This window comes from Erithacus rubecula, assembly GCF_903797595.1.
Source record: "Erithacus rubecula genome assembly, chromosome: 23".
NCBI lineage: Eukaryota > Metazoa > Chordata > Aves > Passeriformes > Muscicapidae > Erithacus > Erithacus rubecula.
Window position 1 is genome coordinate 7,380,243 of NC_136675.1, and position 11,306 is coordinate 7,391,548.

General features: G+C 64.5%; 1 protein-coding gene across 5 annotated transcripts; it reads right to left on the reverse strand.

Moving 5' to 3' along the window:
- Window positions 1-1,138: 1,138 nt before the first annotated feature.
- Window positions 1,139-10,712, reverse strand: FGR (FGR proto-oncogene, Src family tyrosine kinase). Of its 5 annotated transcripts, none has more exons than XM_079325645.1 (13): window positions 10,321-10,518; window positions 6,605-6,665; window positions 6,199-6,451; window positions 6,008-6,110; window positions 5,690-5,788; window positions 5,472-5,575; window positions 5,252-5,401; window positions 4,186-4,341; window positions 3,659-3,838; window positions 3,504-3,580; window positions 2,691-2,844; window positions 2,022-2,153; window positions 1,139-1,881 (listed from the first exon to the last, which is right to left on the reverse strand). In XM_079325645.1, exons 3-13 carry the CDS (start codon window positions 6,437-6,439, stop codon window positions 1,673-1,675), a joined length of 1,605 nt encoding a protein of 534 aa, XP_079181771.1. In that variant the 5' UTR covers window positions 6,440-6,451; window positions 6,605-6,665; window positions 10,321-10,518; the 3' UTR covers window positions 1,139-1,672. The 5 variants fall into 5 exon arrangements, with proteins under 5 accessions (XP_079181771.1, XP_079181772.1, XP_079181770.1 ...); XM_079325644.1 differs by lacking the exons at window positions 4,186-4,341; window positions 10,321-10,518 and adding exons at window positions 4,696-4,860; window positions 10,644-10,712 and having other exon boundaries at window positions 1,140-1,881; XM_079325643.1 differs by lacking the exon at window positions 4,186-4,341 and adding an exon at window positions 4,696-4,860 and having other exon boundaries at window positions 1,140-1,881; window positions 10,328-10,517.
- Window positions 10,713-11,306: the final 594 nt, after the last annotated feature.

An 11,306-nucleotide genomic window follows, 5' to 3' on the forward strand; every position in this document is an offset into this window, starting at 1 on the left:
CAAACACCTCAGCATATCCCCTGAGCCCCTGCCATGTCCCCAAACACCTCAGGATATCCCCTGAGCCCCTGCCATGTCCCCAAACACCTCAGGATATCCCTTGAGCCCCTGGCATGTCCCCAAACCCACTGGCATTGGCCCCCTGCCCCCCTTCCCATATGCCCAGCATTTTCCTCATAGCCTCAGCCCCCCTGGCTGGGGTGGGGGCCTGTCCCTCCTTCCCATCAGTGCTGAGGAATTCATTACCGGCACAGCTGGGCCCTGCTGGGGAGGCCAAGCTACAAGGAAAATTAACCTCTTCCTCCCCAGCCTGCAAGCTCGGGACCCCCCCTGTCCCAGCTGGCAGGAAGGAACAGTCCCCTCTCGGGGAGCACTGGGGGGCAGGGGGCTGCTCTGTATGGGGGCACCTTTGCCAACCCAAATGCTTCCCAACCAGCGTTTCCAGGCTTTTGTTCACAAGGGAAGCCGGTGTGCCCCCTTCCCACACGGCCTTGGGGGCAGGGGGGACGTTCTCTGCTCACCCCCTGCATGGTGGGGCTGGAGGGGGTGAGGGGGCATCACTCAGTCCCGGCTCAGCTGAACTTGGAGGCCCCCCACCATGGGATGGGTGTTCCCACCCCAAATCCTGTGGCTCACCCTTGCCCTCCCAGCTCCAACTACCCCCAGTGCTTTTGCCCACCTGGGGCAATTCGTCCCTCCAGGGGCGGGGCAGGGGCAGAAGGACCTGGGGTACCCCCCGTTTGTTAGAAAGGTTTTATTTCTCTGTATTTACAGACTTAATAAAAAAAAAAAATTAAACAACGAACCCCTCCCCTGCCCTTCCCTCCCCCCTCCCCCATGGCACTGCTGCCCCCAGCCCTGCCCTGGGGATGGGGGGGCTACTGGCCATGGGGCACAGGGCTGGGAGCGCCGGAGGGGCAGCAGGCTGGGTGGAACCTCCTCCCCGAGCCGTCCCATTGCCCTGGACTGGCGCTCCCCAGCCCCCGGTGGATCCCTGTGCAGCCACTCCCCGAGTGCTGGGGGTGACCCCAGCCCGTACCCTCGCCCTGCCCCCGCCCTGCCGGGCCCCCGTACCCCCCGTGCAAGCAGAGGTGTGTGCATGGCTTCAGGACTTGGCTCTACCGTAAAGCAGAGGAGATAAGGCCAGGGACAAGGGGGTCCCCCAAATGCTGGGATCTCTTGGTGGGGGCGATGGCTGCTTGGGGGAGGCATATAAAATCTTATAAATTAAAGGAGATATGAAGGGAGGGAGGGTTGAGATGACCTCCCACAGGTCAGTGCCAGGATTTTGGGGGCATGAAGCCCACCCAGCTGTGCTCCAGAAGAGATTGGGTCTGGCATGGGGAGCTCCCCTCAAGCCCTGTGCTCCTGTGGGTCAGGGGGTGTATGGGGGGCTCACAGAGGTTCCCCATAGTCCCCCTGCAGCCAAAGCCCTTCTCAGGTTCAAAGCTGGGTGTGAAGGCAGTAAAGGAGTGGGGGAAGGGGGGGCTGGGGAGCACTGCTTTGTCTCCTCTCTGAGTCCAACATCCTTGTGCAAAGCCCTGTGTCCTCCCTGAGCACCCCCCAAAAGGCATTCTGGGGGGGCACAGCTAAAGGAAGCAACCACCTCTGAAGAAAATAGGAGATTGACCCCTAAGGCACCCCAGCGCTTGCTGGGGGTGCCAGCCGCGGGTCACTGGTTGTCCCCAGGCTGGTACTGGGGCTCGGTGGCAGTGAAATAGTCCTCGAGGAAGGACTGGAGGTACTCGAAGGTGGGGCGCTCCTCGGGCTCCCTCTTCCAGCACTGCACCATCACCTCGTGCAGGGAGGGGGGGCAGCTGCCCGGGCACTGCATGCGGTACCCCCGCTCCACCTGCTCCAGCACCTCCCTGTTGTTCATCCCTGCCAGACAAGGGCCCCCCAGTCAGTGACAGCACCCCCGTGGGATGAGCCAGCGGGAAACTGAGGCACGGGACAAGCCTTGCCATGTCTGTGCCCTGCCCAGCCCACCCCAGGGCTGCCCCTGCCCCAGTGGGCCATACCTGGGTAGGGCACCCGGCCTTTGGTCACCAGCTCAGTCAGGAGGATGCCAAAGGACCAGACGTCCGACTTGATGGTGAACCTGCCGAAAAGCGCAGCCTCCGGCGCCGTCCACTTGATGGGGAACTTGGCACCTGCAAGGGGAGACAGGTGAGCCAGGGCTGGGGCTGCACCTACACCTGGAGTACCATACCTGGGGCACTCACAGCTGGGACACCCCACAGCTGGGACACCCTACAGCTGGGACATCCCACAGCTGGGGACATCCCACAGCTGGGACACCCCACAGCTGGGACACCCTACAGCTGGGGACATCCCACAGCTGGGGCACCCACAGCTGGGACACCCCGCACCAGAGGCACCCTCACCTGAAGCACTGAGGGTGTCCTGCACCCGGGGTACCCTGAACAGGGGACACCCTGCACTGGGGAGACCCAGCACCCATCAGACCCTCTGCCTGGGGCAGCTCCCACACGGGACACCCAGCACCCTGCACTGGGGACCCAAGGTATCCATCACCTAAACACCCATCAGTTTGGGGTGTCCATCACGCAGGCTGCCCATTCTCTGGGGCACCATCATTTGGGGTATCCATCCCCCAGTCACTCGGCCCCAGGGATGGCCATGTCCAGGCAAAGGGACACAAGATGGGGAGACGGCGGGGTTCCCACCCTGCCGTGCCGTGTACTCATCGTCCTCGATGAGGCGGGCGAGGCCGAAGTCAGCGATCTTGCACACGAGGTTGTCTCCCACCAGGATGTTGGCAGCGCGCAGGTCCCGGTGGATGTAGTTCATCCGCTCAATGTACGCCATGCCCGCCGCGATCTGGGGGGCACGGAGCAGTGAGGGCCCCCAGAGCAGCCCTGGGGGGTCAGTCCCACCCTGTACCATCCCCCAGAGCAGCCCTGGGGGGTCAGTCCCACCCTGTACCACCCCCCAGAGCAGCCCTGGGGGGTCAGCCCCACCCTGTACCATCCCCCAGAGCAGCCCTGGGGGATCAGTCCCACCCTGTACCATCCCCCAGAGCAGCCCTGGGGGGTCAGTCCCACCCTGTACCATCCCCCAGAGCAGCCCTGGGGGGTCAGTCCCACCCTGTACCATCCCCCAGAGCAGCCCTGGGGGTCAGCCCCACCCTGTACCAGCCCCCAGAGCAGCCCTGGGGGGTCAGTCCCACCCTGTACCACCCCCCAGAGCAGCCCTGGGGGGTCAGCCCCACCCTGTACCATCCCCCAGAGCAGCCCTGGGGGGTCAGTCCCACCCTGTACCCTCCCCCAGAGCAGCCCTGGGGGGTCAGTCCCACCCTGTACCACCCCCCAGAGCAGCCCTGGGGGTCAGCCCCACCCTGTACCATCCCCCAGAGCAGCCCTGGGGGGTCAGTCCCACTCTGTACCATCCCCCAGAGCAGCCCTGGGGGTCAGCCCCACCCTGTACCAGCCCCAGAGCAGCCCTGGGGGTCAGTCCCACCCTGTACCACCCCCCAGTACCTGGGCAGCCATGTCCACCAGCTGGGGCAGCTTCAGGTAGCGACCGTCCCCATCCTTCAGGAAATCCAACAAGCTGCCTGCAGGCGGGAGGAGTCCCCATCAAAGACCCCCGAAACCCAAGGGTGCCCCGCCCCATGACCCCACTGCCCGCTCACCCTGGCTCATGAACTCGGTGACGATGTAGATGGGCTCCTCCGACACCACGGCGTAGAGCTGCACCAGCTTGTCGTGCCGCAGCCGCTTCATGATCTGAGCCTCCTCCAGGAAAGCCTCGGGGGACATTGTCCCGGGCTTCAGCGTCTTCACTGCCACCTTGGTGGTGCCGTTCCACGTGCCTGGGTTGGGCACACAGAGTCACCAGGAGCCCTGGCACAGCCTGGCACAGAGCGGTGTGTGCATGGATGGATGGGTGGATGGATGGGCAGGGATTCAGGGCAGAGCAAAGAAGGGATCCCTTGGCGGGGTTTGTGATCCCACTGCATCCCACCCAGGACAAGGAGTTCCCCTCATCCCAGTACCAGCCTCACCCCATTCCCAAACCCTTCATGGATTCTGTGCCGAATCTCCACCTCCCCCATACGAGTGGGTACCACCTGGTGCCCTGTGGTGCTCCCTGCCAGGACGGGACAGGCTCCTCCTGCCCCCTGTGCTGCCCCACCCCGGCCGGCTGGGCCAGCCTTACCCATCCACACATGTCCGAAACATCCCATGCCAAGTTTCTGCTCGAGGGTGATGGATTCCCGTGCTATCTCCCAGGCGTCCTTAGCTAATCCCAGGGTCTGGGGCTTCACAGCAGGGCACGGGTGGGTGAGGAGGTGGCACAACCCATCGTTGTACTCTGCAGGGGGTGGGGACAGGCAGGGAGGAGGAGGGAGGGGATGTGATGGGATGAAGGCAGCATGCATGAATGGAGGAAGCAGAGGACACTGGAGGAAGAGGATGACGAAGGTGGGACCCCCTGGCCTGGTCTTGTGGTCCCTTCTGCAGTGCTTGCCCATGCAGAGGTGACATGGGACATTTTGGGGTACCCGTTGTGAGCCCAGAGCAGGCCAGGGGATGATTCCTCACTCCAGCGAATTGGAGGCACTCAGCCTGTCCTGGCAGGCAGGGGCTGGTCCCAGTGGGGTGCCAGGCCTGGGGGTACCCCCATGTCCCCCCTGCCTCTTGCCCTGGCTTGCCCACCAGGCCCTACCCATCCAGACTTCCCCGAACTGCCCATTCCCCAGCTTCTTGAGGAGCTGGAGGGACTCGCGGGGGATCTCCCACACGTCTTTGGTTTTGACTGAGAGGTCGGCCAGTTTGGGGGTTCCCTTGTGGCACGGCACGGCCAGGCGGCAGCACAGCCCGGCCGCCCGCTCTGCAGCGGGACAGGGGCACACGAGTCACCCTGGGCACGGACCCCCCGCCCTTTGCCCCCCCCCACCACCCCAAGGCTCCCAACACACAAATGCATCCCCTCCACCTGCCCCAGGGACGGCTCCGCACCCCCCAGCTGGGCTGCACCACCATTCCCCCCCAGCTGCACCCAGGGGTGGGTGATGCCTCCCCCCCCACCGGAGACCAGAGGAACCCCCTGCACCCTGGGCATGGAAAAGGGGAGACCCTCCAGGAATCTCCTAATGCCACCCACAGAACAGCCCCCTCCTTCCCCCGCTCAACCCCGCCAGCCCAGTCTCTTACCAAAGGGTCTTCGGAGCTTTCCCTACCCCTCCTGTTGCCCCCCCCTTGTGCCCCTCTCCCCACCCTACCTATGTAGTGCTGGACCAGCTGCTGGACGGTGCTGAACTGGGCTCGGGTGGTGATGTAGTACCCCCCGCTGTCCAGTTTCCGAATCTTATAGTGCTTCACGTGGTCTCCCTTGGCCTCATCCCAGTCCCGGATGGAGAGCGAGTAGGCACCTACGTGGGGATGCTGGTCAGGGAGGGACGTGGGGCACAACCCCCGGTGTCCCCATCCCTGTCCCTGTACCTTTCGTCGTCTCGCTCTCCCGAATGAGGAAGGTGCCTCTGGAGTTGCCGTGGCACAGGAGCTGCCGCTCCGCGTCTTTGCGCCCGATCTTCCCGAAGTACCACCTGCGGGTGCTGCGCTCAGCGCCGGGAGGCACCGCCGGGGGCCGGGAGCCCCTGTGCCAGCCCGGGGCAGGGCGGGTTGGGGTTTGTGCCCACCCCTCTTCCCCCGCTACTCACTCTTCTGCCTGGATAGAGTCCACAGGGGCCACGTAGTTGCTGGGGATGTAGCCCGTGGCGCCCGAGCTCAGGGACCTCGCCTCCCACCAGTCCCCCTCCCTAGGCAGGGAAATAGAGAACGTGGAGGAAGATGGACAGACAGACAGACGCGCCCACCGTGTGCCTCCTCACCCCGCACACAGACCCCGCTGTCCCCCACCCCTCTCTGCTGAGACCGTGAGGGTCCCCAGCCTGGGTCCTGGGCGCCACCAAGGCGCAGAGGCGCCTCCCGGGCTGGTGTGTGGGTGCTGGGGGTGGCAGCAGCTCCGGGGGGCTCACGTGTTGTTGATGATGTGGAATTTCTCCCCTTTCTGGAACGTCAGGTCATCCTCCGTCCTGGCCTCATAGTCGTACAGGGCGATGAAGAGCGTCACCCCCCCGCCTGTGGCACACGGAGGGGACCACGATGAGCCCAGAGCGCCCGGGGGCGCAGCCGGAGACCCTTCCCCACCGCCGATCGCGCTGCTGACCTGCGATGCCCCCGCTCCGCGCCGGCAGCACGCCCGAGGTGAAGCCGCCCGGTTCCGCCAAGGACGCGGCCAGCGGCACCACGGGCCCCTGGAAGTTGTTGAAGTCGGGGATGCGGGTGAAGATGGCCCCTGGCTGCGTGGGGTCGGGGTCGTATTGGGAGGCGGGGGGCTGCAGGGAGCCCCCCTCGCCCCCTGCCTGCCCTTTGCCAGCCCCCTTCTCCTTGCAGGGCACGCAGCCCATCCTGGGCACCGCCTGCGGGGCAGAGGGTCCGTGAGCCCCGCGCCCCCCCGGCAGCACCGCGGGGCACCCTGGAGTGTCCCAGGCACCCTTCGAGGGGGGCTGTGCTGCCCGGGGCGCCCCCCATCCCCCCGGCACCCGGGGGTGCTCCACGGCAGCTCCACTCACTGCGACGGCTCCTCGGGTCACTTCAGCTGCTCCATGTCACCTCAGGGAGCACAAGAGTCACCTGTGGGCACCAGGGAGACCATCAAGTGGTGGGTAATCCCTGCAGAGGTTGAAGCACCCTTGCCGTGGGCTGTGACACCCCTCCGTGGGGTAAAATAGCCCTGTACGGGCTGCAACACCCCTGCATGGCCTGGAACAGCCCTGCACATGCTGGAACACTTCACCATGGGCTAAAGGACCCCTGAATAGATTGAAACACCCCAAAACAGGATGCAACACTCCTGCCATGGGCTATGACACATCTCCACGGACTGCAGCACCAACGACGAGGACTGCAACACCCCTTGCATGGGCTGGAACAGCTCTGCAGGAGTTACAGCACCCTGCTCTGACTGAGGCACACATGCACAGGCTGTCACACCCCTGCACGAGCCACAGCACCTGCATGGGCTACAACACCCCTTCAGAGGCTGCAACCCCCCTGCATGAGCTCAAATGATCTGCAACACCCCCACAAAGCTGCAACATTGCTCCGAGGGCTGCAACACCCCGGTGCGGGCTGAAACCACATCCTCAGTGGGTTTTTCTCTCGCCGTGTCCTCACCACACCGCTCACGTCCTTTCGGGGCAGCTGCGGCCCCGAGGCTGAAGGGGAGCCTGACCCGAGGAAGGAGCCCCAGAGCGTCCCCACGCCCACACCCTGTGCTCGGGGGAGTGGGTGTTTGGGGAGGAAAGTCCCCGCTCACATTGCAGTGGTCAGGACAGGCTCTTCAGCCACATGTGGTGAGAAGGTGTTGAGGAGGAGGAGGAGGAAATCAGACCTCTCCTGTTGTGGCTGTAAGGAAACATCCATCCCCAGCCCTGTCCTTGCCCTGGCTGCACCCACCCACACCAGTCTGCCCAGTTTGCACTGGGCAGAGCACTCCAGTCTGCAATATGCCAGAGGTCACTCTGCCTCCAGCTGAGAGCAGAGGGAAGGAGCAGGAAGGTGTCCTGCCCTCTGCACTCCAGCAAGCTGGAGGAGACAAAGGTTTTGGGGTGGATGAGATGTCTCAGGCAGGTTTTCCCAATCATGGTTATTGATTCCCTTTCCTCTCTCTCAGTAGGGGTGGAAAACCCAGCTCACTCCTTCCATCTTTGCTTTCCACACTGGTGGTGTGGCAAGGCCACAGCCGTTGCTGACAGGGCAGTGTTGCCAAATCTGAGGAAACTCGGCTGGTTGGGGATTTTATTCCTGATGATAATTAGTGGCTATTTAAACTGATGAACAACCCTGGCTCTCACAAACCCTGTCCCTCCTGGGTAGGAATCACCCACTCCCCACATTCAGAAACTTTCAATTTTGATGAATTTCAGGGCTGACCAGCAGGGATGGCAAGGAGCATCTTCCAGGCAAGTGCTACCCCCCAGTACCACAGCATCAAGGGTTTAGGTGCTGTGCAGCAGCACTGCACCCAGGCTTCCCCTTCCCTGCACGCCCAAGAGCCCTGAGCTCGCCAGGGTGGCCCAGAGCCACCTCTCGCTGCCCATGGGAAGGGGACACAGCTGCTGCCACGTCCGTGGCTGCACGGTGGTGTCTGGCTCCAGCCTTTCCAAGGAGGAGCTGCTTGGAGCTGGGGAGCAGATGGCAACTGAGCCCCCGTGGGCCTGGCTCCCCCAGCACCAGCCCCGGACGAGCTGCCAGGTCCCGCCCCGCTCAGACCCGGCCAATTGCTCACCCCTGTCCCGCCGGGCACGGAGCAGCCACAGCCCTCACTGCCCGTCCATCTGCTCTGCCCTGCTCCCCAGGCCCCTGGGACACGGGCAGCTCAGCCCCATCCCCAGCTCCCAGGCAGGGCACAATATCCCTTGCACACCCAATTGTCACCCCACATGTCACCTGCAGTGCTGAAGCTCCCTGGGGTCACCTCTGTCCCTGGCCTCCCCTCCCCTCGTGGGAACGACAGCAGTGGGCAGCTCGGGCTCTGGGAGGATGCGGCCACATGGAGCAGCATGGGGGTGCTGGGAATATCACACCCGTGCTGTGGGAACAAGCCACGGTGACATTTGCCAGGCTGAGGGGCCACAACCCCACCGGGCAGGAGGCAGCTGCCAGAGGAACTCACACAGCTACACAAGGGAAGAGGAAGTAGCAGGAACACGGTGTGGGCTGGGGGGAGGAAGAGAATGGTGCTGTGGCCATCAAGGGGCCACAGGAGCAGCAGGACCTCGAGCCCTGGTGGCAGCTGGGAGGGTCAGGCAGGGGTGGCTGCAGCCCCCTGGGTGTCCTGAATCCCCCCTCGTCCCACAGTTGCCCCTGCACTGCTCCGAGGTGAGGCAGCTCCCGCTCCCTGGGAAGAGGAACCGAGAGAGCTTCTCAGCCCAGCCCGCTGCCGCCGAGGTTCCTCTGTCACTCTGCGGAGCTCCCTGCTCCCAGCAGGAAAGCTTAGACATGAGGTAGCTGCAGCGCAGAGGGGAAAGTGGCTCATTAGGACACAGGACCTTGAGCTGTGTCCCCATCCCATATTCAGGACCCCACAGACCTGGGGAGGCGACAAGAGGCCACATCTGCCTCCCCCATCTGCTCCTTGTTCCAGCTCTGTGGCAGATGGTGGCGCGTCCCGGCCTCCTTCCTGCTGCCCCCAGCCCCAAGTCCACCCAGGTGACACCTGGAGATGGAGCACTGCTCCAGCTCCAGTCCTCCCAGTTCACCCAGTGCCTGCTGAGTCCCCTGTGGCTCCCAGTGGGAGCAGGTTCCTCCAGAACAAGGGATGCAATGACGCCCACAAGTAGGGATATTCCCTGGGATGAAAAATGAAGGACTTGCCAACCCCCAAAAGTGATTTTCTCCACAAGCCCACCTGTCAGCCACCAGAGCCACGACAGAGGGGTCCCCTTGCCCCTCTCCCTGACAGAAGATGCTCAGTAGAGAGGGAGCTCCCTTGGCCGGGCTTCCAGCCCCATCGCTGGCTGGGAAAGCAGGATTTCCGCTGGAAGAAGAGCAATTCCCGGATCCAAGGGGCTGCAGGGGCGGAGGGAGGGAGCCAGCCAGGGCTCCAAATACAATGTCCCGGGAGGAGCGGGGTGGGGAGGGAATTGTACAGGGCAGGAAGCAGCGAGTTCCTGTCCCTCCTTGGGACACACCAAGGATCAGGGACGGAGCAGAGCTGCAGGGAGCGGGGGGAGCATCCGCTCCGGCTGGGGCCTGAGCCCCCTAGAGCTCCCCCAGCCCCAGCCCGGCAGAGCTCAGCCTCCAACACAGCCCCGGAGCACGGGCTGGGCTGGCAGCCCACGGGCACCTGCAGGCAGGGGGGCACAGGTGTGCGTGTCTCCCAGGGCCGTGTGCTGTCCCCTCCCCAGAACGGGTCCGGCACGGCTGAGGGCACTGCGCTGTCACCGCCAGTGAGAGCCGGGATGGTGCAGCCGGTGGTTGCCCCCCGATCTTCACACACATCCCCAGCCCCCGCTGCCCTGCTGCCCCCCAGAATGGCGAGGACGGGGGTCTCCTGCTACCCCCAAGCGTTTCCCAGGGCAGCAGTGAGGGCACAGTGAGGGCAGGCCCCCAACAGACCGGGACCCTCTGTTCCCAGAGCTCAGTGCCCGTCCCACCCGGGACCCAGAGCCACCCCACACACGGAGGGAGCATCTCTCAGCAGATCGAGCAAGGGGATGCAAAGACACCCCCGCCCTGCCAGAGGTGAGCCCTCCATCCCCGGCAGCACACACCGCGCACACACCTCCTACCGTCAGCTCTGCTCCGGCTGGCATGGACCCCCCGCTCCCACCGGGACCACCGGGACCACCGGCCGGGCAACCAGGGCAGCCCCGCCTCGCCCAGCGCTGGGCGCGGGCCGGCAGCCGCGGGAGAGCCGGAGCGCCCGGCCCGAGCTTCCCGTGTCTCTTCGGCGCTCTGGCAGCCGAGCAAGAGCTTCCCCTCCCCTCGCCCCCCCCTTCCTCCCCGCGCTCGCAGGCAATGGTTCATTGTACCAGCCAGCCCAGCCGGCTGCTGGATCCCCCTTGGATCTCCCTCGGATCCCGCTCGGATCCCTCTCCGGATCACCTGGCACGCTCTCTGTGGAGCACAGCCTGCCCGTGGCACAGCGACATCGGGGGGGCTCTGGTCCCCAGCAGCAGAAGGAGACGCTGGCGCGGATTCCCAGGCTCTGCCTGCTGGGATTTACGGGGCAGTGCGCGGGTCCAGCCTGTGCCGCTGCCAAAGCCTGGCACTGCCTCCCTGAGTCCCCCGAGAGAGCCCCGGGGCAGGGGACAGCGAAGGGACATCAAATCGCGCACAGAGCCCTGTGGCCTTGCAAGGGACGGGAGCAAGGTGCCCGTCTGGTGGCAGGACACGCAGAGCAAGCCCCCCGTCCTGCTGGCACAGGCTCGCAGGGGCAGGGCAGCCCACCGCCCCCGGGAATGGCAGGGAGCTGGGGCGTGTTCCAGGGGCGGCCCCCAAGATGGGGTGCAGCTCTCAGGTGGCTCAAGCCAGTCCTGTGTCCGTGGATTGCTCACTAGACATCGGACCCCTTATTAACCCCTTGTCCGGATAATGTTGCTGGTGGGATGAGCCCAAGGTTTGGCATCGGTTACACCAAGCCTCAAGCTTCAATGAGCTCTGGGTTTGGGGTAAACCATCCAGACCCCTGTCTGAGTGTGTCTGCACCCCGCCTGAGCACCTAGCATCGTGTAGGATCGCCCTGCACCTTGTCTTAGTTCCCCTGCA

What these genes read in the sequence shown, in the direction of transcription:
- FGR (XM_079325644.1), bottom strand. Translation starts at nt 6,439, where the DNA reads ATGGGCTGCGTGCCCTGCAAGGAGAAGGGGGCTGGCAAAGGGCAGGCA. An exon ending in GACTCTATCCAGGCAGAAGA is followed by an intron (nt 5,576 to 5,689) that starts GTGAGTAGCGGG and finishes CAGCACCCGCAG; the next exon opens with GTGGTACTTCGGGAAGATCG. An exon ending in AGGCCGGGTGCCCTACCCAG is followed by an intron (nt 1,882 to 2,021) that starts GTATGGCCCACT and finishes CTTGTCTGGCAG; the next exon opens with GGATGAACAACAGGGAGGTG.